General features: G+C 43.9%; 1 protein-coding gene across 1 annotated transcript in view; it reads right to left on the bottom strand.

The window, feature by feature from the left end:
- The window catches only part of MOXD1 (monooxygenase DBH like 1), a 211900-nt gene that overhangs the window by 100475 nt on the left and 83719 nt on the right, over positions 1-27706 (bottom strand). Inside the window, 2 exon segments of the mRNA XM_029594406.1 lie at positions 26844-26927; positions 27506-27673. Of these exon segments, the coding sequence (XP_029450266.1) occupies positions 26844-26927; positions 27506-27673 (252 nt within the window).

Below are 27706 nucleotides of genomic sequence, written 5' to 3' on the forward strand. Positions count from 1 at the left end.
CCGATCCCTATGATACTCCAGTAATGACCTCTCTCCATTTGGAAAACTGAACATTAAGTCCTACCTTCTGTTTCCGGCCTTTTAACCAGTTACCAATCAACAATAGAACACTGCCTCCTACCCCATGACTCTGTAATTTCCAGAGGTGTCTCTCACTGGAGAATTTATCAAATGCCTTCTGAAAATCCAAATCCTTGTAAACCCGGATTAGAATTACTGCCTTTTAATATTTTTGTAAACTTTGACTGCTGGGGGAACCTGCAGAATTTATAATAAAAGCTGGGTTGTTTGAAAACATGTTCGGAGCATGTTCTTCCTTTTTCTGAAGTGAAAAGTGCTTAATAGGGGTGTGCATTCGTTCCCTACGAATTGGCAATCCGCAACGTATAGGGACATATTCGTTGTATTCGTGGGGAAGCGAAACGTATCGCGATTCCCCACAAATACAACAAATCTTCGTTGAATTATTCGGCCGTCTAAAGGAGTCAATTTAAACAAACCCCCCAACCTCCTGACCCCCCCCCCCCAAGACTTACCAAAACTCCCTGGTGGTCTAGCGGGGGGTCCAGGAGCCATCTCCAGCACTCACACCCTTGGCTGCCGGTTTCAAAATGGCGCCGATAGCCTTTGACCTACTATGTCACAGGGGCTACCGGTGCCATTAGTCAGCCCCTGTCACATGGTAGGAGCAATGGATGGCCGGGACCATCTTGTGCTCCTACCATCTGACAGGGGCTGACCAATTGGACAGTCGGCCCCTGTGATCCCCATTGGACTTTTGGCAAGTTTTGTGGGGGTCAGAAGGGTCCCACAAGACTTGCCAAAAGCCCCTGGTGGTCCAGCAGGGGACCGGGATCGATCTCCTGCATAAGAACATAAGAAATTGCCATGCTGGGTCAGACCAAAGATCCATCAAGCCCAGCATCCTGTTTCCAACAGAGGCCAAAACCAGGCCACAAGAACCTGGCAATTACCCAAACACTAAGAAGATCCCATGCTACTGATGCAATTAATAGCAGTGGCTATTCCCTAAGTAAAATTGATTAATAGCCATTAATGGACTTCTCCTCCAAGAACTTATCCAAACGTTTTTTGAACCCAGCTACACTAACTGCACTAACCACATCCTCTGGCAACAAATTCCAGAGCTTTATTGTGCGTTGAGTGAAAAAGAATTTTCTTCGATTAGTCTTAAATGTGCTACTTGCTAACTTCATGGAATGCCCTCTAGTCCTTCTATTATTCGAAAGTGAAAATAACCGAGTCACATCTACTCGTTCAAGACCTCTCATGATCTTAAAGACCTCTATCATATCCCCCCTCAGCTGTCTCTTCTCCAAGCTGAACAGCCCTAATCTCTTCAGCCTTTCCTCATAGGGAAGCTGTTCCATCCCCTTTATCATTTTGGTTGCTCTTCTCTGTACCTTCTCCATCGCAACTATATCTTTTTTGAGATGCGGCAACCAACAGTATTCAAGGTGTGGTCTCACCATGGAGCGATATAGAGGCATTATGACATTTTCCTTTCTATTAACCATTCCCTTACTAATAATTCCTAACATTCTATTTGCTTTTTTGACTGCTGCAGCACACTGAGCTGACGATTTTTTTTTGAAATTTAAGTTTTTCATTTATTGAACCATTCAGCACATGAATAACACACAGTACAAAGAACCGGCCAATGAACAAAAGCATAGAAACCAATCTGGTTACAGAATTCAATAAGTTTCCAATAACTGTTTTTCCCCCTTCCCCCCCTCCCTCCCACCGCATGGCAGAATCTCACAAGAAACACCAATTCAGTAACAGTAGTATAAAGCTTCAGCAGAATACAAAATACATGGTTTGGAAACATACCATAGCAGAAGGTGATGATCCAGGTGTCCGGAAACAAAAATCCAGCCTTAACAGTCCACCAAAACAGAAACGATACATAGTATATAACAGAAAATGATAAGCTTCTTACAGTGTCAAGATGTAGTCAGTAAAGGGCTTCCAAAGTTTGTGGAAAGAAGTGTGTCTGTGATACTTGTCAGCTGTAAGTGATGCCAGGTGTTTATATGAGTGTAATTTTACTAATACTTCGGAAAGTGTGGGCAGGCGAGGAGACCGCCAATGAAGAGCAATAAGACTACGTGCAGCAATAAACACCTGTATACACAATTTCTGTTGCATGTTATCTAGCGTATCGGGAAATACATGCAGTAAGGCCATCTCCATCACTGGAGAATTAAGAACCCCAAGCATATCGCTGATCATTTTAAAAATCCCTTCCCAAAATGGCTTAAGGATGGGACAGGTCCACCAAACGTGCTGGTATGAGCCTAAATCCCCACATTCTCGCCAACATGCGTCCGGGACCTGCGCATACATTTTATGAAGCTTGACAGGTGTAAGATACCATCGGTACATCATTTTATAACAGTTCTCCTGTAAAGTAGCAGATATAGAACAATGGCGGGCCTGTGAAGCAATAATGCTCCATAGCTCAGGGCTGATGCTATTGCCGAGATCCCGCTCCCATTGGACAATGTGGGTGCCAATTAGTGCATTGGGAGGATAAAATAATTGATAAATTTTGGATATAGACCCACTAAGGGCATCTCCTTGAAGGAAATATAATTCAAATAAGGTTCTCCCCGTGCGCATGTAGTTGCCTTTAATCGCGCTGCGAATGAAGTGCGCAATTTGTGCATATAGCAGACAATCCTTGTGATCTAAGTCATACAAAGTAAAGAGTTGCTCCCTAGGTATCAGAGAACCTAGCTGCAAAAGATGCCCCATTGTAGTGATCCCTTGCGCCGCCCAATGCTGCATGCGAGACGTTTGGTAACCTGGTGAAAAGCTAGTATTGGTCACTAATGAGGATTGATAATAGTATCGGTGAGTACCCACTAATTTTTGCCTGGAATGGGCCCAGATCTTCATGGTAACTCCCAAGGACCAGGGTATCTGATATATCGGCAGCCACGTATTACGCGGCTGCCATAAAACAGCAGAGAGATTCATTGGTCCCAATATAGCCTGCTCAATAGTAACCCATTGCTTACGGGCAGCCAGTCGAGAAAAATCTAATACCGCCCGCAATTGGGCTGCATGATAATACCTTAAGAGATTTGGTACTGCCATACCCCCCTGAAGTTTAGGAAGATAGAGCACGGATTTGGATATCCGCGGGGGTCGGCGTCTCCAAATAAAATCAAAAATTCTTGTTTGCCATTTCCGTAACCTATTAGAGGATATAAACACCGGCAAAGATGAAAATAGATATAAAAATTTCGGTAACACCGACATCTTAGTTATAGCAATCCGTCCCAGCCAAGAAAAGGCGGATTTGTTCCATCGACTAAGGTCAGTAGTCACCTTACGGAGTAGCGGGTTATAATTTAGGTCAAATAGGTCTGTTAGTTTGGAGGATAGCAAGATGCCCAGATATTTAATATGAGATTTGGCCCATCGGAATGGGTATGTAGAGCCTAATGTTCTTACCAATTGTGGGGAAACATTGATATTGAGCAATTCGGATTTGTCAAAATTTACACGTAAACCCGCCACCTGGCCAAAACAGGAAAGTTCCCTCATCACACCCTGTAAGGAGCGCATGGGGTCAGTAAGGATCATGAGAATGTCGTCGGCGAACAACGACAATTTGTATTGCCTTTCTCCTATGGTGACTCCCTGAATATCCCCAGAGGCCCGCACTCGGGAAGTGAGTGGTTCAAGATATAGTGCGAATAATAATGGGGATAAGGGGCATCCCTGTCGGGTGCCACGCCCTATAGGAAAAACCTCGCCATAACCACTATTGACCTTGACTCGAGCCTGCGGGTGTTCATATAACCTCTGTATCCAAGTGATAAAATTAGGCCCAAACTCTAACTTCCGCAGCGTCTGAAATAAAAAAGGCCAGTGCACCAAGTCGAAAGCCTTTTCCGCGTCAAGGGACAACAAAACCGCCGGCTCCCCTGTCTCCTGCACCCACCACATAAGGTCAATAACTTTTCTAATGTTATCAGCTGCCATTCGCTTTGGAACAAAGCCGACTTGGTCGGTATGTACCAAGTCTGGAAGACAAGAGTTAAGGCGCAGCACTAGCACTCGAGCCAGTATCTTAAGGTCTACATTTATTAAAGATATTGGCCGGTACGAGCTGCATTGGGTGTGATCCCTGCCCGGTTTAGGCAGCACAGTGATGCCCGCTACGTTGGCCTGCTGATGTATAGAGATACCCGCCTGAAGACTATTAAAGTATGCAGTCAGGGGCTCCGCGACTGTATCTACACATTTTTTGTAGTAGGCTCCCGAAAGGCCGTCCAACCCCGGAGATTTGCTAGGTTTTAGTGCTCTAATTACCGCTTCAACTTCATCTACAGAGATGGGCTCATCGAGCCTCCGCCTCTGGTCCTCAGTAACTCTGGGAAGAGAAACGGAAGCTAAGTAATCCTCTATGTCAGAAAGTGAAACAGTGTCCTCAGCTGAGTACAGTGTTTCATAGAAGCTGGAGAAGGCTTCCCGTATCCCTCCGGAGTCAGTGACAAGGCTACCAGTAGGGTGTCGAATCTTAGTGATACTGGATTGAGAGAGTTTTGCCTTTAATTGACGCGCCAAAAGCTTCCCCGCCTTGTTCCCCCCTTCATAATATACTTGCTTAGTGATGTCCATAGCATAAAGAAGCCTTTGGTTATCAAATTGTTGCAGTTGTGCTTTAAGAGCTAGAATCTTATGGTAGCATTTCTGGGACTGACTCTGCATGTGCGCACTGTTAAGCTGGCCTAGTTGGGCCAGAAGCTCGACTCTAGCTAGGTCCTTCTTCCGCTTACACGCGGTAGCCCTGGCTATCAAGAGGCCCCGGGCTACAGCCTTAGAGCAGTCCCAGCAGATACTTGGGGAAATATCAGGGCAATCGTTGTTAATAAAATACTCTTGCAATTGTGACTCCAGAGTTTTCACAAAGTCCAGATCTTGGAGTAAGGACTCATTCAATTTCCAAAATTTGGAACCATTATCACTGACTCCCAGGTTGACCTCTAGACTGATTGGGGCATGATCAGACCAGGTGATCGGTTCTATTTCAGGGCAGGTAACTCGATTGCTCAACCGTTTGTCTACTAAAAAATAGTCAATCCTCGAGTAGCTATCATGTGGGGGAGAGTAAAAGGTATACGAGCGGGAGTGTGGATACCTATTTCTCCATACATCTATCAGTTGCCAGTCACCCAGGATGTCCCGTAACTGAGTCCGAGGGGCTTGTTGGGGCATACCTTGAAGCTTTGAATTATCTAACTCTGGATTTATGGTCAAATTAAAGTCCCCCCCCAAGATTAATGAACCCTCTGTGTGCTGCAGTAAGAGTCCTTGCAGGGTCTGAAAAAAGGCCTTCTGATCCACGTTTGGGGCATAGAGGGACACAAGTGTGTAAACTTGAGAACCCACTTGAATTTTGAGTAGTAAGTATCTACCAGCTGGATCCTCAATGTGTGACAGCACATCAAAAACTAAGCGAGAAGATATCAATATTCCCGTCCCTGTATATTTGTGCTTTACGCAGCTGGCAGCAGCATATACGTGAGGGAACTCCCTGCATCCCAACAAATGAGTATATCTGCGTTTAAGGTGAGTTTCCTGTATAAAGGCGATATCCGCCTTAAGATAAACAAGTTCTTTCCTGAGAAGAAAGCGTTTTTTATAGGTATTGAGGCCCTTTACGTTAAGGGATATTATTTTAACCATTAGGAAATCCGTGGAAGCATACTCCACATGAACAGTACCACATAATTGGAGACATTAAAGACTGAGTACAAAGGAAAATAATAACTGGACACCTTTGGGCCATGACCCCCTCCCCCCCGAAGAAGCATAAAAGTAAGGTATAAGCAAAGTTACCGATGTGTGTAATGCATAGAATAAGAAGAAACTTCTGCCATAAATCCCCCCCTCCCCTTCCTACAGTGGTTCGCGGCATCCTGGCGAACCAAATATGGGAAACGCTGTACAGACAACTCAGACCCCCATCATAGATCCCCCCACCCCCGGTCCAAAAACACAGACCCAACCGTGAACATTTGAAACTGAAAAACGGCATTTAACCTTGAAAACCTTCATAAAGCAGTAGCTCCCTATAAAATTAGAAACCGGGCGCTCGCAGGGCCCAACAGCTGGACCCTCTCAACCAGTACTGCAAGTAAAGAGGGAATCTCCCTCCCATCATGTTAGGACCGCTATCAGCCCAGTCCCTCCGGTGTAACCTCAGATTGCGATTGTTGCCTGCGTAGTCTACCCCGTCCTGGCCCCGGGCGTCGCCATTTGGAACTCCTTGTAGACCCAGGTCCCTGCTGCCGGGGTTCGGAAGCCGAAAAAGGTGCGTCCAGCCCAGCTTTCTTAAAACATTCGATGGCGTCGGATATAGACTTGACACGATAGGTGATACCCTTACGCTGAAAAATCAGGGCGAACGGAAACGCCCAGCGATACCTGATGTCTTCATTCCGAAGTGCCGTGGTCACTTCTCGAAGCTGGTAACGCTTCTGCAAGGTGATGGGAGCGAGATCGTTGAACACAGAAATCTCCAAATTCTGCCATTTGACCACTTGTAGAGCTCGCGCGGCCGTCAGTACATCCTCCTTAATGCGAAAATGATGAAATTTTAAAATAATGTCCCGTGGGCGCCCATCTGTTCTCGGGCCCAAAGCTCTATGAGCACGCTCGAGATCCACCTCGGGGGAGCCCCGTTCCCCTCCTGCAGCGGGCTTATGGTTAGATAATATATGCTGACAAATAGCAATAGCTGTAGCCATGCAGTCATTATATAAATCAGACTCCGGTATGCCCCTTAGGCGTAAATTTGCCCTCCTCGATCTGCTTTCCAGATCCTCCACTTTTTCGGAAAGGAGATCTAGTTCAGTGGTGACCCGGGTGTTTTGGGCAGCTAGCGATTCTGTCAATACCTCTTGGCCCTCCAGGCGGGTGTCCACGTCGTCAACCCGGCGTCCCAATGCATTCAAATCCTCCCTAACATCTGCGATGGAGGCTACAATTTCCGTTTTGTGAGCTTTTAAATCTGCTCTCAGTTCTATGAACCAGTTCCTCATTTCGGAACGTGTGGGGAACTCCGGCGGTCCTGAAGTCGCTAAGGCTGTGCTGGCCGCGTCCTCGTGGCTGACGCCGACAGCCGGGTCCTCGTGGCCTGAGGCCCTCTCGGCCTGCGCATCAGCCTCCGGGAGGAGTTCCTCCGCAAGTTTGCTGAACGCAAATTGTTTTAAATCCGTAGTTTTTTTTTTTGCTGCCATCGCACACGGAGTCTGCAGCCCTGATCGCTATTTTAGTATGGCAGGGGTCGCAACTGCCGCTGTAAATGCCGTTTTTAGACCGGGTTTAGGAGGAGCAATCAAATCAGGCGGCCATCTTGTTAAGCTGCTCTCTAGCGCCCCCTGAGCTGACGATTTTAAAGTATTATCCACTATGATACCTAGGTCTTTTTCCTGGGTGGTAGCTCCTAATATGGAACCTAACATCGTGTAACTACAGCAACGGTTATTTTTCCCTATATGCAACACCTTGCACTTGTCCACATTAAATTTCATCTGCCATTTGGATGCCCAATCTTCAAGTCTTGCAAGGTCCTCCTGCAATGTATCACAGTCTGCTTGTGATTTAACTACTCTGAATAATTTTGTATCATCTGCAAATTTGATAACCTCACTCGTCGTATTCCTTTCCAGATCATTTATATATATACAAGCCGTTAAGCCCGTTAAAACGGGCTACATCCCTCTGTCTCTCACCTCCCCCTCATTCTCTCTCCCCTCACTCTTCACAACCCCCTACCTCCCTCCCTCTCACCCACTCAGTCCCTCCCTACCACTCAGTCTCACTCCCTCCCTCCCCCCTCCCTCTCACTCACACTCAGTCCCACTCCCTCCCCCTCCCCCTCAGTCCCACTCCCTCCCCCTCTCCCTCAGTCCCACTCCCTCTCTCAGTCCCACTCCCTCCCTCTCTGTCCCACTCCCTCCCTCTCTCTCTCCCTCCCTCTCTCCCCCTCTCACTCAGTCCCCCTCCCTCCCTCTCACTCAGTCCCACTCCCTCTCTCTCCTCCCCTCTCACTCAGTCCCTCCTTCTCTCTCTCCTCCCTCGCTGCCACCCGCCGCCGCCGCCACCCGATGCCGCTGCCGCCGCTACCCGCCACCGCCGCCGCCATCTGACGCCGCCGCTGCCACCGCTACCACCCGCCGCCGCCGCCGCTGCCTCCCGACGCCGCCGCTGCCACTGGACGCCGCCATTTTTTTTCTTTTTTTCTGGCTCAGACCGACGTGCTCGCCCGCACATGCGCGGTAGAGCTGGTCTCTACTGCGCATTTGCGGCACGTCGGTCATCCTTCGTTTATTAGGTAGGATTGAAAAGCACCGGTCCCAAGTACAGATCCCTGAGGCACTCCACCGTTTACCCTTTTCCACTGAAAAAATTGTCCATTTAATCCTACTCTCTGTTTCCTGTCTTTTAACCAGCTTGTAATCCACGAAAGGACATCGCCTCCTATCCCATGACTTTTTAGTTTTCGTAGAAGCCTCTCATGAGGGACTTTGTCAAACGCCTTCTGAAAATCCAAATACACTACATCTACCGGTTCACCTTTATCCACATATTTATTAATCCCTTCAAAAAAATGAAGCAGATTTGTTAGGCAAGACTTCCCTTGGGTAAATCCATGTTGACTATGTTCCATTAAATCATGACTTTCTATATGCTTTACAATTTTGTTCTTGAGAATAGTTTCCACTATTTTTCCCGGCACTGAAGTCAGGCTCACTGGTCTATAGTTACCTGGATCGCCCCTGGAGCCTTTTTTAAATATTGGAGTTACATTGGCCACCCTCCAGTCTTCAGGTACAATGGATGCACAAGATGGTGCCAGCCATCCATTGCTCCTACCTTGTGACAGGGGCTGACCAATGGCACCGTTAGCCCCTGTGACATAGTAGGTCAAAGGCTATCAGTGCCATTTTGAAACCGGCAGCCGAGGGTGTGAGTGCAGGAGATGGCTCCCGGATCCCCCGCTGGACCACCAGGGAGTTTTGGTAAATCTTGGGGGGTTCAGGAGGGTGGGGGGGGGTTGTAGTTAATTTAATTTTAGCCGGGACGAATAAGAATTAGCATATAAACATATCGGGGGCCCTCCTTGCCAAATGCAACATATCTGTCCCCCGACGAATATGAATCCCGAATGCAACGTATGGCATCCCTCTGCACATCCCTAGAACTTAATTCATTGGAGTAAGGACAAAAGTGGGATGCAGTCAAAGTGCACACAATGGTGAACAAAAGTGGAAAAGGTTTGACAGGGCAAAATAAAACCCCCGCCTCTGAGGCTGGTCCACAGTGCCATCTGCTCAAGCATTATTGTTGGACCCACACACAGACTGGTGCTAAGCTCCCAAATAGGCAGAAGATCCTCTATCATTGTATGTATCCCATTAAAGGGACTACCCAAAAAATTTTCAATGCTTGGAAAATGAATCCCCATTTATCACTAACCTTTTTCTTGCCCTTTCTTTGAATTCTTTGAACTTACTCAATTGTGGTAGCTCCTCACACAGGCTTTGTGTCAGACTTTATCCAATTAGTTAACTATTTCAAAACAAAATGAAAAACAAAGAAGTCCTCTATAGCAAATTTGCCATAATTTGGACACCAAGGGGCCGATTTTAAATTTTATGTGCGCGGGGTACATTTGTGCACGCTACCTGGCGCGAACAAATGTACACCCGATTTTATAACATGAGCGTTATAAAATCGGGACCGCCCATGTTTGAAAGCCCCGGGACTTGCGTGCACCGCCGAGCCTATGCAAAATAGGCTCGGCGCGCGCAGGGGTAGGTTTTCGGGGTTACGCGCGTAACCCTTTGAAAATCTACCCCCAAGTGTTTTATGCACTAATGTCACACAACTGTGGCAGCTGTAAAGATTTTTGACTGAGGAACAATTATTTAACTTTTTTTATAGTGATGCTTACCAAGATATAGAGGTAAAAACTGGTGAACTGACTCAGTCACATGAAAATAGAATGTCAGATCTAGAGTTCAAAAAGAAAGCATACATTTTGGATCACAACCAAAATATACTACAACAAGGTTCCTAGATTTCAGAAGAGCTGACTGTAAGATAATGAATAATTAGGTTAAGGAAACCCTGACAGGAGTAAGGGATTTATGAGATACAGAGAAACTATGAACAGCAATGCAAAGGAACTCTGAAAGGGGAAGAGTGAAGAGACCACTGTGGGTCATCAAAGTAGGAGAAAAAGTAAGATCAAGAAGACCATTCAGGAAACACAAAATGGCCACTGGTGAAGGAAGAGAGGCACAAACTTCAATAGAAGGGAAGGGAAGCAGGAAGGCAAATAGACTGGCAAAAGCTCAGATGGAGGAGAGTAATGCTCAACCACTAAAAGCAGGGAAGAAAATGTTCCTTAGATGTATAAGTGAAAAAGATGACAAAAGGAGATTAGTAAGAAGTATAGGGATAGTTAGGTTTAGTGAAGAGGAAGATCAGAAAAAAGCAGATATCATAAACAAGTACTTTTGCTCAATATTCACACCAGGAGAGGGTGATGGATCAAATGGTAAAGACGTAAGAAACTGTAACATGAACATATTATAATGTGCAGAGGAGGCAATGGTTGATGTACTGACACAAAATACTGAAGGAGGTGCTGACTATACTCACAGTTCTGTGTGGCTTATCACTTTAAACAGAAGTCCAAGAGACTTGAGAAAGGGCAGAGATAATTCTGTTCCACCATGGTAGGAAAAAAGAGACAGCAGAAAACTACAGACCCATTAATTTAAAATCATTGTTGGTTAGGGTAATGGAAGAGTTAGCAAAGATCAGTATACTGCAATATTTTGAAGCAGTATGTTAAAGGTCTACAGGGATTAGGATTTCCCCATAGCATGTTATTGGGTGTGTTCCAGTAATGGGAGGTTCCAGTGGGGTAGTGATCACTTAAGAGTGACAGATGGGCCCATCCATAAAGAAACATAAAATATGTCAGAAAATAAGGACCATAAGACCTTTCCAATCTGCTCAATTTGCTTTCTTTTTGAAATGCCATAGACCAGTGACACATCGGATGTGGTGGTCCTGTTTTCAGTATAGTGCTTCAGGAATATGTTGTTGGTACATTTCTATTCAGTATTTTCATGTTATTGCAGAAAGGTTTGTAGGAAAGGTTTGTGGTTTTGTAGATAAGATTAAGCTCTGCAACAGGATGAACACTAGTTGGAGTAAAAAAAAAAATAGGAGTGATATAAGAAAATTTGAGGAAAGATCAGGAGTTTGACAACTAACATTTAATGCAAAAACAGAGTCATGCATTTCAGATACAGCAGCATACAGTGGGAGAGAGGTATGGATGTGCTCCGAACAGATGATCATACTTGATGCTCTCAATATTGCAAAGCAGTGCACATGCCAGTAACAAGAGCCACAGGAACACTAAGGTGTATAAGGAAAGGTATAATTGGTAGAGGAAAGGGTAGTGATTATACCTCTGAATAAATCATTGGTAAGAAGTTAGAACTCATCTGGTATATTGTGTTTAATTCTGGAGTTGTGTGTGTGTGTCTATAATATATATTATATGAATGAATAGGTATTTCAGAAAAGGGCTACTAAAATATTGTAGAGTTTGCACCATGAGCCCTAAGATACGACTTAAGGATCTACATAGACATACTCTAGGTCTAGAAAGAGAGGATGGAGAGGAGAAAATGATAGACATGCAAATACCTCAAATGTTTAAACACATAGAGGCAAAGGATTTTTCAGTGAACTGGATGTATTACATCAAGGGGTCATGATATAAGGCTTAAAGGAGGCAGACTGAAAGGTTTGTGAATACAAGGGAACAGCCTCCTAGTAGAGATGCTGAAGTCAAAACAGTATGAAAATTCAAGAACATGAAGGTATTAATAACAGAAATCAAAGAAGGTCTATGACTGTGCAACCGAAAAGGAAAATGGGCAGACTAGATTGGCTTGAAAATTTCTTTAGAAGTCAAAACTGTTTGATGTAATTCCATCTGATGTAAACCTGACAATAGTTACCTCCCCCTTGAAACAGCATTCACTGCGAAACACGGCTGGTGTCAGGGTTAGTTCCCATCTGCATGAACTGTGCATCAGATGCTTTCTTCAACTGTAGATGCTTTGTAGCCTTGAAATAAATGCCTTATATTTTGCACTTGACATTGGTGGACTCTAAGGCTATCCTGCTATGCCTGCTTTATTCCTTACTCAGGTATTGCATAGAGTCAAAACATCCTGCAGGAGACTAGCTGTTTCTGTGGAATGGGGGAAGAGTATAGTGGTGGGGGTATTCCACCATCCTCCTAGCCAAAATTAACAGTCAGACAATGAAATACTAACAGAAATTAGGAAAGACAGCAAATGTAACAGCACAATAATAATAGGAAATTTCAATTACCCCAATATTCACTGGGTAAATGTCACATCAGGACATGCTAAGGAGGTAATGTTTCTAGTTTGAAATAAATGACTGCTTCATCGAGCAGCTAGTCCAGGAACCAACAAGATGGGGAGCTGTTTTAGACCTAATTCTTAGTGGAATGCAGGATTTGGTGCAAGACGTACTGAGGCCACTTGGCAACAGTAATCATAACATGATCAACTTTGTCTTAATAACTGGAAGGATGATATTAAGGAAAACTATTGCTCTAGAACTTTCAAAATGGAGAATTTGATGAATGAGGAATATAGAATAAAACTAAAAAGATGCAGCATAAAGGCTAGTTTGCATCAGGCATAGACAATATTTAAAAATGCCATCTTGGAAGACCAAACCAAATATATTTTACATATTAAAAAGGAAGGATGGAAGGCCAAATGTCTACCAGTAAGGTTAAAAGGTGAGGTGAAACAAGCTATTATAGCCAAAAGTTTTTCCAAAAAATGGAAAAAAGGATCCAAATGAAACAAATAGGAAAAAGCATATGCATTGGCAAGTTGGATGCATAAAATTGCTAAGGCAGGCAGAGTGAGAATTTGAAAAGAAGCTTGCAGTAGAGGGAAAAACTTCAAACTTTTTCAAATATATCCGAAGCAGGATGCATGTAAGGGAGTCAGTTAGACTGTTAGATTATAGAGGGGTATAAGGGGCACTTAGAGAAAACAAGGCCAAAGTAGAAAGACTAAATAAATTCCTTGCTTTAGTGGTTATGTTGGGGAGACACCCCTGCTGGAAATGGTGAGGATTTGGAGGAACTGAAACAAATCCCAGTGAATTGCAACAGGGCCTGGACCAAGTTCTATTACTGATAATTTGTAACCTATCAATAAAATAGTCTATTGTACCTGAAACTTGGAGATTGGCCAATGTAATGCCAATCTTTAAAAAAATGGCCTCCAGGGTGATCCAGGAAACTATATAGATTGAGAAGCCCGATGCCAGTGCTGGGGAAAAATCAAGGAAATTATTCTAAAGAATAAGTTTACAGAACATATAGATATGGTTTAATGGGATGCAGCCGGCATGGATTTACCCAAGGAAAGTCTTGCTTTACCAGCCCAGTTAAATGGCAGGTTATGCAGCCACACAAGGCCAGGTAACTTAGGGTCTCAATTACCAAGCCTTTTCCCATAGACGCAGAATGGGAGAAAAGACTTAGTAAATCAGGCCCTTAGCCTGTTATAGTAAAAAATCGGCTACGTTACCCAGATAACAACTCCTCCCAGAGATGCCCATAGTACGCCTCTAGGTTACCTGGCTAAATTTAACTGGATAAATGGGGGAAATTATCGAAAAGTCAGCATTTAGCTGGATAACTTGTGAGTTATCCAGCTAAATGCCACTGAATATTGACTCCACTGTATATTGCAGTACTTGTGGCAGGAACAATATCCTCATGCTACTTCCTGCATTCTAGCTCTCTATCCAACTTAAATATAGCATCACTCCTTGAGTTCTACCTTCTGTAAACAGTCATCAGTTTTCAAACCTTAAGAATCAGGAATTGCTGCAGTTTTGGCCTAAAATCAGCAATAGCTCCATTCTAGAAAGCAGAGCTGTCAGAGTGTGTCTCAAGGCAGTTTGTTCATTTTTCAGACTCCATATCAGCTACCAGCAGAATCTCCTTCAACAGATGTTATTCCCTGGACCAAGAGTACCGAAATAAAGTAAACTACACTTGTCTGCAGCTTGACAATGCCCAATCTTATTTTAATCTCTCTTTTTTTTTTTTACCTCTTTAACACTCCCTTTCCCCCTTCATCCCCTACCCAATCCTTGCTCAAGATGGCAGTCCAGGTAATAAGAGATTCCTGTTGCTAGCTGAGCCTGGAAAAGGGCATCTTCTCTGAGACTAAGCCCCCTACACTCTTCCTGTGCCAGCAAGGGCAGCAGATGCCTTCTCTCTTACCAAGAGCTACAGTACATTCGCTCTGTAATCTGCATGAGCCCTGCCAAACAGCAGGGCTCATGCAGACAAAACATGGCCAAGCCATGCGATTGGCTCAGCAAAATCCAATTCCCATACAATACTTACTACTATGCTAAACATAAACCTTGCCTCATTTTGTTCCAAATCCTGTTCTTGACCTTGCTTGCTCCCTAAGCAATGCCTCTATCCCTGCCATAGTTAGTAGAAATCTCCCATTCACTGATAACACAGAAACCACTTTTCTCCTTCATCCAACTGATGCTCCCTCCCTTACCCAAAACCCTGCACATCACTTCCCCTGGCCTCTGATTTAAGGAGCACATTGCACGGTTTCCTCAGTAGGAAAGTGTTTTGGCATATGACTCACTCTACATGGTAATGTGCTCGGAAACAAAGAGGGCATTGTGTGCAAGAGCTAAAACCAAAATGAGATATTGATGACCCTGCAGGAAAAGTGGAGGGGTTCAGAGTAAAGCTGAGGACCCTTAACAGTGCTGGATCATTAGCAGACAGGAAATCATCAGAAAGGCATTAGTGCTATCCAGAAAAGTTCATTGATCCCTTCCCCCTACTTTTCTTTTTTTTTGGATGGAGATGGGCTGGTAGAAGGTAACTTCCCAGCTACTTTTGGCATTCTAACCAGATAGAATGTTGGAACCTGATCCTAATTTTTGAGGCTGTGCACACAGGTCAATAGTTTTCATAATGCATCATGTTGTAGTCAAGCCTTGACTGCCACCAACTTGTTTATTTGTTTTGCATTTTGAACTTATGAAACTTCCTTGAGCTAGCTGCGGTGTTGCTGGACAAGAGACTGGGGGCCCAGACACGCAATGTTCTAGTGCAGCAATTCTGAACCCAGTTTTCGGGACACACCCAGCGAGTCAGGTTTTCAGGATAGCCACAATGAATATGCATGAGATAAATTTGCATACAGTAGAAGTAGTGCGTGCAGACCTATGTCAGGCATATTCACTGTGGCCATCCTGAAAAGCCAACAGGCTGCGTGTGCCCCAGAGACTAAACTGAAAACCACTGTTCTAGTGGAAATAACTTGTGTACAGTATAGTTCTCACTTAATTTGCTCTGAAGTTACAGGTGAAATGTGTTAAAGCGTAGCAACTTGCAAATGTTCACTAACATGTTAATTCTGCAAAAGATAAGTTTTACAATATTTGTATACTCATGGGCTCTTTCTCCATTGGGGGTCTGGGTCCTGTACTAATGGTTTGCTACCTTATAAATTAAAGGCATTTTCATTTCCTGAATGTGAACCTTTGGCTTACATTTTGAGGGCAATTTTCCAAGCAACTTCCTCAGGCAATAAAGCATTCTACCTGTGGAAATGGAGGCTTTGAAAATTGCCCGTCCCCAGGGTGGGTTAATTTACCCACATTGTTTTACAGCACGGACAATTTTGCCTGCGTTGTTCGGAGCCACTCCTGGGGGCCGAGAGCAGACGGGCTATGGAACAATGCGCACAGTGGCTTCCAATGGAAAGATTACCTGCAGAAAAAGCAGGCGCAAATCCCTGCAGGTAGTGTTTTCCAGGGGTAATAAAGCAAAAATTACCTACCCAGGTTAGCGTTGATTAATGGTGCAAATCTCGCAGGTAAAAAAAACCAGTAAAGCAGGCAGTTTGATTATTGGCCCCTTTGTGTCTATGGGGAAAAGGTTTGGTACACAGGACCCCCCAAGTCCAAATGTTTCTTCATCTTAATCTTCCCAGCTACAAACTCAGTATCGCACAACTACAGCACACCGTCTCCAACTGAACAGAGCACATGCAAAATGTGTATGATTGATAATATAACAATTAAAAGGCAAACACGTGATCACTTTACATTTTGATATACATGGGGACAAAAACCAAGAGGGTACGTAAACGGAAAAGGGGTTTGAAGAGGATGCAGTCAACTCTGGAACTGGAGAAGTAGAGGCAGGAGTAATCAATGTGCGCTTTCTGATGCTTACAAACGCTATGAAGTTCTGTGGAAGTAGGGATGCTTCACGTGCACAGGACAGCGACTCCAGGCACGGTGCCAGCAATGGTAAGCAGCGGTACGAATAGGCTGGGGCTTATTAGCACAACAGCAATTAGGTCATATTGCCAAAGACAGATGCTTGAGCCATCCAAAATCTTTTAGACCCTCCAAGGGGAAATAGTAGACATAAAAATGCAAATATTAACTGTTAAAGCAGACATGAGATACATTAAACAATGTCCTTAATTGTTTCAGCTTTAAGCGAAAAAGGATTCGCAGCTCTGCTCAGTCCTGTCTTGTATTCAGCTTTACTCAAAACCTTTCTTGGAATACTGACAAGAGTCTAGATAGTCAAAGCCCACGGGCTCTGGTATTAAGCAAATGGAATGCAACGGTAATTACATGTCTCTTTGTTATGCCTTTTATTATAGGCTGCTGAAAGGGTATCAGTCCTCCAGTGCCAACTACTAAACCTGCAATCTATTGCATCTAAGGAGCTTTCTAGCTAAGACCTTTGAGCTATCTTTCACTGAAAAATTTAAGCACTGTATGTTGATGTTCATGACTGAATGCACTTTGGAATCTGCAAATTCAGTAGAACTATAGGGAACTTTTGTCTTACAGATGCAGTTTCAAAACTATGGTTATGCAATTCACATCTTTCTACAACTGCTGAGGAAAGAACTGTAGTTTGAGCACGAGGCCACTGCAGATCTCAACGTCAATGGTAGAAGAGCAACGTGCACTCACTTCTGTCTCCAACTTGCTTTAGGAAAACCTTCAATGAGGGAGCTGGGGAGAGGGGCGAATCTGAGCCCTGGGGCCCCTTCATCAGAATACCTTGAGGGAGGGGGAGGAATCATGTCACCAAGGGGCACTTGACTTGGGAATGGGTAATGGGAGGATCAGGCCTCTGGAGTGCTTACACTTGACTCAGGAGGTGGAAGAATCTGCCCGCAGGGGGAGGGGGGAAGCAAGGGAGATAGAGGTGAGAGGATGGCCCACGGGAGACCTGGCCCTTGATTCAGGGAGAAATTGAGTTGGGGGATTGATTTGCAGGGGTCCTGGCATATAACTTAGGGGAGGTAGTATTGGTGATTGGCCTGCAGGTGGGCCTGCCACTTTACTCAGAAGGGCTATCACAGTCCCATCAAGTTTCCCGCTACTGCAGACCACATCGAGCCTGGCAAAAGCTACCTAACATTATAACTTAATTATATCTCTGAAGGTGTAGCTTTCTTTTAGCATGAACCAATGGATTTACTCACTGAACTGCGTAATATGTTTTGTAGAAACCGATTTTAATGTTAATGACCCATCTTACATGAATGTGCATGTGATGTAGCTCATTAACATTTTTCCAGGTTAGTCTGCATTAACTCCATGTTAACATTCACATGGGCTAACATGTTAAAGTGTGCTAAATAACACATGCCTTTAAGCATGTAATAGCACAATAATGTGATAACATGTTTAATGCACACTAATGCTTGGGTTAGCATGAATGCAATTTGAATTTAGTAAATAGTGAAAACTGATAAGTTGCCAGGTAAATGATACAAAAATTGATGGTATGCTTTGACAATTGTTAGCTAAATTATGCAAAACATTAATAAGTCCATAATATGTTTCTATGATTTTAGTGCAAAAAAATATTTCACAAAGGAGAAACCTCAGATTCCTACCTCAGTTTTGGAGTGAAAATGTCCGCATAGTATATAGGACTCATCAGTCCACAGAGCGTCTGCACAGAGGTTCTGAGGCAGGAGATGGCTGCCACGCTGGCACTGATTTCTCTTCGTGAATCAATATACCAGGGTCACTTTTGCCTGCTTCCCCAAAGCCACTAGAACAGCACCCTACTTTAGGAACAACTAAAGTTTTCTAAGTGATTTATTTAAAGATTGCAGTAAGAGCTGCAATTTTACAGGAAAGTCTCAAAAGTTAACTTGCTGCATTACCTGTAAGTTTCATCCAACCCCCTTAGACCCAATGAATGGATTCTGGTCCATTTCTCTTGTTAGCAGAAACACGCCCTATGGAGCTGTTCTATGTATTTTTTAAACCTTCCGATAGGCTCTCCTGGCAAACTGGTGTTTGTGAGGCCATTAAAAAAACAAAAAAAACTGCAGACCTTTATGTAGCCCGTCCTGTAGTATCATGTCCGTTCTCTAAAAGCCCGATGCACGCGTCAATTAGGGGATGCATGAATGTGTCAAGCTGGCATGCATCGAGCAGATTTTAAAAGCTAACGGAATACCAGTGCACTTCCTGCTGCACGCACAAGTGAAAACAAAAGTGGGCAGGGGTGTTCCGGGATGTTACCAGGAAATTTGCGCATAAATACTTATGCGCACCAGTGCAGGCCTGGCATCCCCTGCCACATAACTTTGCTTCTGCTATGGATGACAGATCAGCAGATCAGTGGGGTTTTAAAGGTCAGGGCTAACAGGGGATAAGGGAGGCTATGAAGCCAGGGGGTTTGGAAGTCCTATCCCTTAACTGAGTGAACTGAAAATGGACAAGGGAAATGACCAATAGTGTCGGCACACATGGCTTTTAAAATCTCCCCACTTACGCGGTAGAAGCAGCATTTGCACAAACAGGCGATTGGCCACTTAAAATTGCCTGCACATGTGCGCACGGTCAAGCTATTTTATGACATGCGTGCATGTGCGCCTGAGCACTGGTTTAAAAGTTACTGTCTTAAAAAAAAATAGTAACATAGTAATGACGGCAGAAAAAGACCAAAATGGTCCATCCAGTCTGCCCAGCAAGCTTCCCAATGTAGTAACTGCCGCTCCATGCAGGTTACCCCCACGATTCTGTATCATATCACCCCTACTCCTCCTTTCCTCCAGGGCGTACATATTTAGTTCCTTCAACCTCTCCTCATAAGTCATTTGATGGAGACCCCCCACCATTTTGGTCGCCCTTCTCTGGACCGCCTCCATCCTGTCTCTGTCCTCTTTGAGATATGTTCTCCAGAACTGAACACAGTACTCCAGGTAAGGCCTCACCAAGGACCTGTACAAGGGCATTATCTCTTCCCTTTGCTTTCTAGATATTTCTCTCTCTTTCAGCCCAGCATTTTTCTGGCTTTAACTATCGCCGTGTCACATTGTTTTGTCGACTTCAGGTTGTTGGACACTATCACCCCAAGGTCTCTCTCCTGCTCCGTGCACATCAGCCCTTCACCCCCCATCACATACAGTTCTTTGGGATTACCACACCCCAGATGCATGACTCTGCACTTCTTGGCATTCAATCCCAGCTGCATTATCTTCGACCACTCTTCCAGCTTCCTTAAATCCAGTCTCATTCTCTTTCATTTTGTATTTGATTTTTCTAGTGTTCGCAGCATTTTCAAAACCCAAAATACTTTGCATACACATGTTGCCAGCTAAATCAACATATCTCCAGCATAAATTCCAAAAACCTCCAACAATTTTAAAAGCCACAGTGGTGTATGTGTAAGTGGTGATATCATTAAGATCTATTGTTTGGCAAAACAACTGTCAGAAGAAAGAGAAAACTGCATTTGGTGTGATGTAATTTTTCTTCCATCAGTTTCTAAAATTATGCATATTATCTGAAAAATAGGGTACTAATGAAGAAGATGCTATGATCCCTTATTAACTAAAATTGCCCTTAGAATCCATTTAGGGAAAATTCCATCAACTGGCAGACCATCCCTAAGGCCCCTTCCTTTGGAGGCTAGCCCAGATTGGTCAGCTATCCATTATAAATGTGGGTGGTGCATATAGGGGCAGATTTTATAAAACTATGCGCGCGTGTACTTTTGTTCGCGCACCAGGTGCAAACAAAAGTACGCCGGATTTCAATAGATACGCAGCCTGCCTCCGTTCCCTCCACCCCCGCACCTTCCCCTCCCTTTCCCACCCCCCCCCCCCCCCACCTTTGTTGCCGCCGGCGCGCCATGGTCCGGTCCAGGGGCTGGTCCGGAGGCTGCGGCCACGCCCCCGGAATGCCCCCGATGACGTGCCGGCCGCGACACGCTCCCCAGACACGACCCCGGCATGCCCCCCAAGGAAAGCCCCGGGACTTACGTGTGTCGGCAGCCTATGAAAGATAGGCTCGGTGCGCGCGGGGGGGGGGGGGGGTTTGGGCTAGGTTTTCGGGGGTTACGCGTGAAACCCTTTGAAAATCTACCCCATAGTGTGTGGCTGTAGTTTTACTTTTTGAACAGGAAAGAGGAGAGTAGATTATCAACTCTTTTAGGCTTCATGTCCTATCCAGTGGGTTGGGGCTTTGTTTTTGCCAGTGCACTCACAGACCTGGAAGAGAGACTGTCCCTTGGAGGGAGAAAACGTTGTGAAGGACTTTCTGAGGAGCTTGTGTTGAGACCTGTTCCTGCTGAGGAGGGAAGTCCCACTACCTGGAGAAGGGAAGGATTAGGATCCATTTGCCCCTGCTGTACAAGTAGAAGGGAGGGCATGCATTGTTCTGTGCTAGAAGAAAACTTGTCGGTTTGAAGAACATTTTTCCAATTGTTCGGTAGGATAAATTGCTACCAAGTCCTGCCCCCAGAGAAAGGCGAGGGACTTTGTTTGAGCCTTTGATTTTTTTCTAGGTTTCTGTCACCACACCAGAGACTAACCATTTAAATTTACCATTAGGAAAGAGCTATTGGAGACCCTTGCCCTACTGAAGCCAGTTCCCTACCATCCAGGATTTGGACTCCCAGCCTCATCACCAAGTGGGACTGATTCAGTTTAATCAGCTTGTGAGCTGGCCCCCTATGACTATTCCCTTTTGTTTGAAGATTTTATTGAGTTTTATTTCTGTGAATTAAAACTTTTCAAGCATCTCGGTTACAGTAAACATTATTTTGAAAATCAAATTTCAGAGTCTTGCCTGTTTCTTCTGGGTCAAAGAAGCCCCAAGCAAGGACTTCAAAATTATGAGTACCCCTGTGAAAGACTATCTTACATGGACCTCACACCTGTAACCCCCTAGGGTTTATCCTCCTCCCCACAGGTGGAACCCCCAGCACCCTAGGGGCTTATTGGAGACTATGTTTGGGAGAATTGTGAAAAGAGAGGAGAACTGAGAATAAGACTGGCCCCAGGGACTGTTGTGAGCCCCTGCATTCCAGGAGGTCCTCAAAGAGGGGGTTATACTAACATTGAAATTAGATTTACATGTTAGTACCACCTGAAATAACCTTTAACTTATGCATTTCATGTCATCAACACTGTAGAATTTGAAGTGAAATGCATGGTCATCCTTCCTCTAATGTCAGTATATAGAGCTTTGCCCATCTTTCTAAAATTTCCATGCACTCTCATTATGTAACAATGAGACTATTTTCTGTTCTGCTGAATAAGAACATAAGAAGTTGCCACACTGGGTCAGACCAAAAGTCCATCAAGCCCAGCATCCTGTTTCCTACAGTGGCCAATCCAGGCCATAAGAATCTGGCAAGTACCCAAACATTAAGTGGATCCCATGCTACTAATGAAGTAATAGCAAAGGCTATTCCCTAAATTAACTTGATTAATAGCAGATAATGGACTTCTCCTCCAAGAACTTATCCAAACACCTGACTCATCACCCTCGAAAACCATCTCTGGAACTGGTATCTCCCCAACATCCTCATTAGTAAACACGGAAGCAAAGAATTAATTTAGTCTTTCTGCAATGGCCTTATCTTCCCTAAGAGCCCCTTTAACCCCTCGGTCATCTAACAGTCTAACCGACTCCCTCACAGGTTTCCTGCTTTGAATATATTTTAAAACTGCTTTTATTCTGACTTTTTGCCTCTAAGGCAAATTCTCCCTTAGCCTGTCTTATCAATAAAACTGAGAGTTGCAGAGTGAGTGACTCACCATGGAAGTCACCTGTGGTATTGGGAAAAGTACGTTTTTGTAAGTCTTCTCTTTTTTGTTAAAAATAATCTCTTAACTGAGAGAAATCTGTGAGCTACCATGATCCCCAGGCCCAGATTTACCCATATACAAAGTAGGCAGTTGCCTCTGGTTCAAATTTTAAAGGTCCCATCTGATCTTCACACCTGGGAGCTCTCTGGCTTCGCCCATTGGAATGACTTTGCTGTTGACTGTTCCACCCCCTCCCCTTCAGGCAGCATGCAGGGAGGGGAGGGGGTTAAAGTTGGAGAAGATATTGCAGGCAGCATGTGGGGAGAACCAGGAGGAGAGGGGCTGGAAAGAGCATAGTAAATGTTTTCTGCTCTGATGCGTCCTCTTCAGCATTACACCCTGCCCTCCTGTGACAACAAGCAGCATGTTAGGAAGGACATGAGGGAGGGGACAACCAGGATCAGACACAATTCAGCCTTCAGCTTTCTGTGATCCCAGGATTTGAGACTCAGCTGAGGGCAGAGTGAGGGAGGAGGAAAGAGACACACTGGTGCACAAGTCAGGGAGGTAATGAGTGATTTAAGGTGAGGGGAAGGAGAGCTCTGAGGTCGTGGAGGGGTGAAGGGGGAAAAGTGCTGGGGTCAGACCCAGAGAAAAAGGATCAGTTCTGGGGTTATCAGTAGAGAGGGGGAAGAGAGAGATCAAGAGAGAGGGGGGAAGAAAGAGAGGGGGAAGTTTGAGAGACAGAGGGAAAAGAGAGAGAGAGAAGGAAAGAGAAGAGGGAAGAGCGAGAGAGAGAGTGTGTGTGTGTTAGTGAGAGAGAGCCTGTGGATTGGTGGGGGGAAGTTGGGTGGGGTGGAAAAGAAAAGGTCAATATGCATTCTCTCCCCCACCCTGCTAATCAACAACAATCTCAGCAAGATCACAACTTGAAAGTTCCCAGTTATTCCAAACCTGTCTCTGGCACTGGCACAGAGCTTGAAGCATGCTGGCAAGGATCCAGATGGCACAATACCCCTCTCTTTCTCCATCTCAGTCATCAACAGAAAGAAGTCAGCACATGGCCTGTGAACAGCTGCACACTCACAGGCCTTGCAGTGACCCTGCCCCTTTCAGATGAAGATTAATTGGCTTATTCTGTCTGCCTAGCCAAAGCACATCCCTAGGATCTACCCCAGCTTACAGTCAGCGTTCAGACTTCTTTGTAGGATATCATTCCTTATTCAAGTCAGTTTTTGTTTTCTTCCTCATTGGTTCTCTGTCATTCTAAGTAGATGAGAATTAAGATCCATACTTAATCCAATACCCAGCCCCTCCCCCCCCCCCCCCCATTTCTTACCTCCAAGCTTTGTAATAATCTAGACAGACAGCAAAAACAGGCCAGGCTGCTGCCTGAACATCTGGCCTCTTACATATAGCAAGAATATCCCTATGAAGAGATGAGGCAGCTGGAGATGAGGTGGGGTCTGCCTGGCCCAGTCTTTTGGAGTAGGGTGCTATAGAAATGTGAAAATGAAATGGAACAAACACTGAATGCGGCCTTGCTGGACAGTACCCAGCCAGCACTGACTCAAGTGTTTCTGAGAAGTTGCAGCCTGCTTGTACCATGGTCTACCCCATGGTCTGCAATATCATGAAGTTGGGCTTCGTGTTTTTCACTCTATTTTTTTCCATATTGCCTCTGCCCTAGAATAAATTAAGGGATGGTTGTTTTCAATACTTCAAGCTCATAACCCTTTTCCTACCACTGTCCTGCAATATGACATCAGACAAGGACCATTAAGCAGGATGCCACAGACCTCAGTGAATCTCCAACCTCCCTTTCATCTCCTCAACACTAGGAATCCTCTGCTTATCCCCTGATTTCTTGAATTCTGCTGTTTGTATCTCCACCACCTCCATTCAAGTCCTTTCCTTGCATTCCCCACACTTTCTGTGAAAAATATTTTCTGACGTTGCTCCTGAGTCTTTAAAAAAAAGAAAATTAAAAAATGAATTCTGAAAACATCAAAATGAAAACCTCATTAATCCTCTTCTCACAGCATATATCAGCAGCTAGAGTGAATTAAGCCCCTCATACAGGTTGCAGCTAAAATGTACTCATTCCGGTAGTGATTCTATGCATTTCACATACTGAAAGCAGCAAAAAAAAAAAAAGCACACAGCTGGTAGGGAAGCAGCCAGAGAGAGGCAGGGGGTGGGATACCACCAGCAATACAGGCTTTCAGTCTCTGGTCCAGCTAGAGTTGTGCATTTGTTTTAAGTTTCCCCAAATCAAATGAGGCTATTTTCAGTTCATTTTCTTAAATCCACTCGCTACCCTACTATCTAAAATCGCTACCATACTATCTAAAATCGACTACTGCAACTCGCTCCTCTTTGGTCTCCCAGCCATTACCATCAAACCCCTCCAGATGGTGCAAAACTCTGCAGCCAGAATCCTTACCAATACGAATAAAAGAGAACACATCACCCCCATACTCAAACTCCTCCACTGGCTGCCAATTAAGCACAGGATCCTCTTTAAAGTGCTCATAACCATCCATAAATCCATTCACAACATCTCCCCGCTCCACTTAAGCACCCAACTACATCCTCACACATCATCCAGGCCCATCAGAGGAGCATATAAAGGCACACTCTATGCACCCTCAACAAAATCCTCGCTTCAGAAACGTGCCATATCTACAGCAGGCCCCGCTCAATGGAATGCGCTCCTGCCAGACGTCAGACTAGAACTCTGCCACTCTTTATTCAAAAAGAAACTTAAAACCTGGCTCTTCAGCCAAGCTTTTCCAGGATCATGAGCCCCTGGTTTGCTTCCAGCTAGCAAGAGCCACTGGCTCGCATCTATCTGAATTTCTTCTCTACATTTTTATGTACCATTTATGTCCGTCGCAATCCCCATGAACCATACTACTATTACACTGTAGCTAATCCCTGCTGTAGGACACATGTGACATTTATACAGTTACGCTCCATTTTTTAGATTTTGATGTTCCAAGAGACTTGATACCTAAGAGTCTTGTTTAATGTTCTAAATTTATAATGTTAAGCTTGAATAGTTTTCCCTGGTCCAAGTTCCGTAACCTTGTTCCATGTACCGCCTCCAGGCGAATTATTATGTTCTGTTTTCAGTGTAAACCGATGTGATTTGCATTGCATACAGGAACACCGGTATATAAAACTTAAAAATAAATAAATAAATAAAATCCAAAATAAATCTGTAAAGGCTCAGAAACTCCCCCTCCCATAATGTTTGTCTTTAATAGTTTGGGAAATTAGAGTGACAGTATTTGCAAATAGTGCAAAACGAAAAAAAAAAAAAAAAGAAAAGAAACTTGGCCACAAAAAAGGCCTGAAAATGAATGTAAAAAACCAAACATAAAATGTCGGCCATGCAGATCCCTAGGACATTATAATATGACAGCAAATAGTCTAGTAGGGAGTTTCCTTTTAAGACGCCCAACTGTTAGAGGTTTGCAGATTGCAAATCCTGGATCATAACATTTCAAATGACACAGATCTAGTTTATAAGCTACTTTGTTCTTTTGTTTCCTTTGGTTATTTCCTCCCTAACGAGGTAGGATTATGGTAGAGAAGTGCCAGAGCAAATGATGCAAATACTAACATAAAAAAAAAATACTTTGATGGAATTATTTTCTTGTCAATTGGTGCAGCCCATAAAAAAAATAAAGTTGTGTGCTATCCCACATAAACTACAGATATATGAGAGCCAGTCCACCTGTTCAGTGGGAAGCACTGCATGCTGCCATGCAGAGAAGGTGGGTTGAATGCGCAGGGACAGGACTCTGTTCTTGGTCTGGCCACCAGTGGCTGTCACTGGGAATTCTCCCTCCCAGGGGCTTTCAACGCTGCCTCCAAACCATCCCCAGTCCCAGGCTGTCTGGGGCTGGGGAATCAAAAACAGGTCTCCTGCATGCTTGCATTGCAGCAGACCAGCCACTGGCCAGTCTGTTCACTTTTGGCTTCCAACCAGATCAAAATCTGATATAATTCAATCCATTAATTCTCCATTTTAAAGAATTATTTTTTGTGCAGATTGTAGATTTTGTGTTACTGTAGTTTTGCACATTTTAATCTTTTTCTCTTATTCTTAATGTAAATATCTTTACAGTGAAACTAGCAAACTATTCTCAACACAAATTGTATTCACTGGAAAAGGCAGAGGTTGACAATTTGATTGGACAATTTGTTTTATTTTTAACAAATAGGTTGAGATGCAATGACACATAATCTGCAATAGTTATAGATTTAATTAACCCCCTCGTAAAACACAGAGTACCAAAATATCTTTAAAATAAGTTAAACATCCTCCTCAAAAACTGAAGAATGAACATTGAATTGTGAATAGGTTTTACCCACGTTACGTGTACTTAACATGTGTAAAAGGACATTGAAAATTGCTACAATAGTATGTTACATTTACATTTTCCTTTGAAAATTATTCTAAATGTGTTTTGCTTTTTTGTAAAACAAGGTAAAATTTACCCCAGTATCCTAAAAATAACAGTATACCAGTTTCCATTCTATTCACCATACCTTTATCACATGATGCTTTTTGGTGACGGGTGGCATCTTAAACATTTGGCACCAATATGTTGTGTCTTTATACGGTATAGGAACCTGTCTTAATAAAAGTAAAAGAAGGTATAAAAATCAAAAATGTTTTTACAGGAGCAAAGTTGATTGTTTTGGGTTGGATCAATTCCCATGCACAAGCTACATGATCTCTCTTTCTCCGTTCTGCCTAATGAAGAATGAAGCATTTATCTTCTCACAGCAAAACCTCAGCATTTTGCTTTTTTAATCACATATTAAGGATGTGCATTCATTTAAAATGAATATGTAAAATGCAACAGTTGCCATTTTCTTGCCAAAGGCTTGAAGATGGATTTTCAGTGCATAAACAACGTATTGACTAATACTAGTAGACCAAGTAGCTACTCATGGTTGATTTATCACAATCAAGTAGCTACTCATGGACATACCACAACCAGATATTATTGCTACAAAAAAAAAAAAAAAAAGAGCAAACGATGCACCACTACACTTCCACAATACTTTGAATTCTAGTGTTGTATTCTACCTGTCCCTTTTATTACCTGATGGGCTACTATGAGTTTTTGAGCTTTAACAACTCTTGATATAAAAAATAAATCTATTGGTCATATCCACAGTGTTAAAAGAGACTTGAAACTTACGTCTTGATTTGTCAAGTTAAAGTAAGGAGTTTCTGCAGGGATGAAATTCGGATTCTCAGGATTTAGTAAACGTAGACTTTTTGTACCACGATTTGATCCATGATAGCTTGGACCAGTTTCTCCAGCATCATCAGGATGATATGCCCAAATGACTCTTATTGTGCTCTCCTTTAAAAAAACAACATTGTTCATTTTGCACAT

The sequence above is a fragment of the Rhinatrema bivittatum genome, chromosome 3 (assembly GCF_901001135.1).
Source record: "Rhinatrema bivittatum chromosome 3, aRhiBiv1.1, whole genome shotgun sequence".
Taxonomy (NCBI): domain Eukaryota; kingdom Metazoa; phylum Chordata; class Amphibia; order Gymnophiona; family Rhinatrematidae; genus Rhinatrema; species Rhinatrema bivittatum.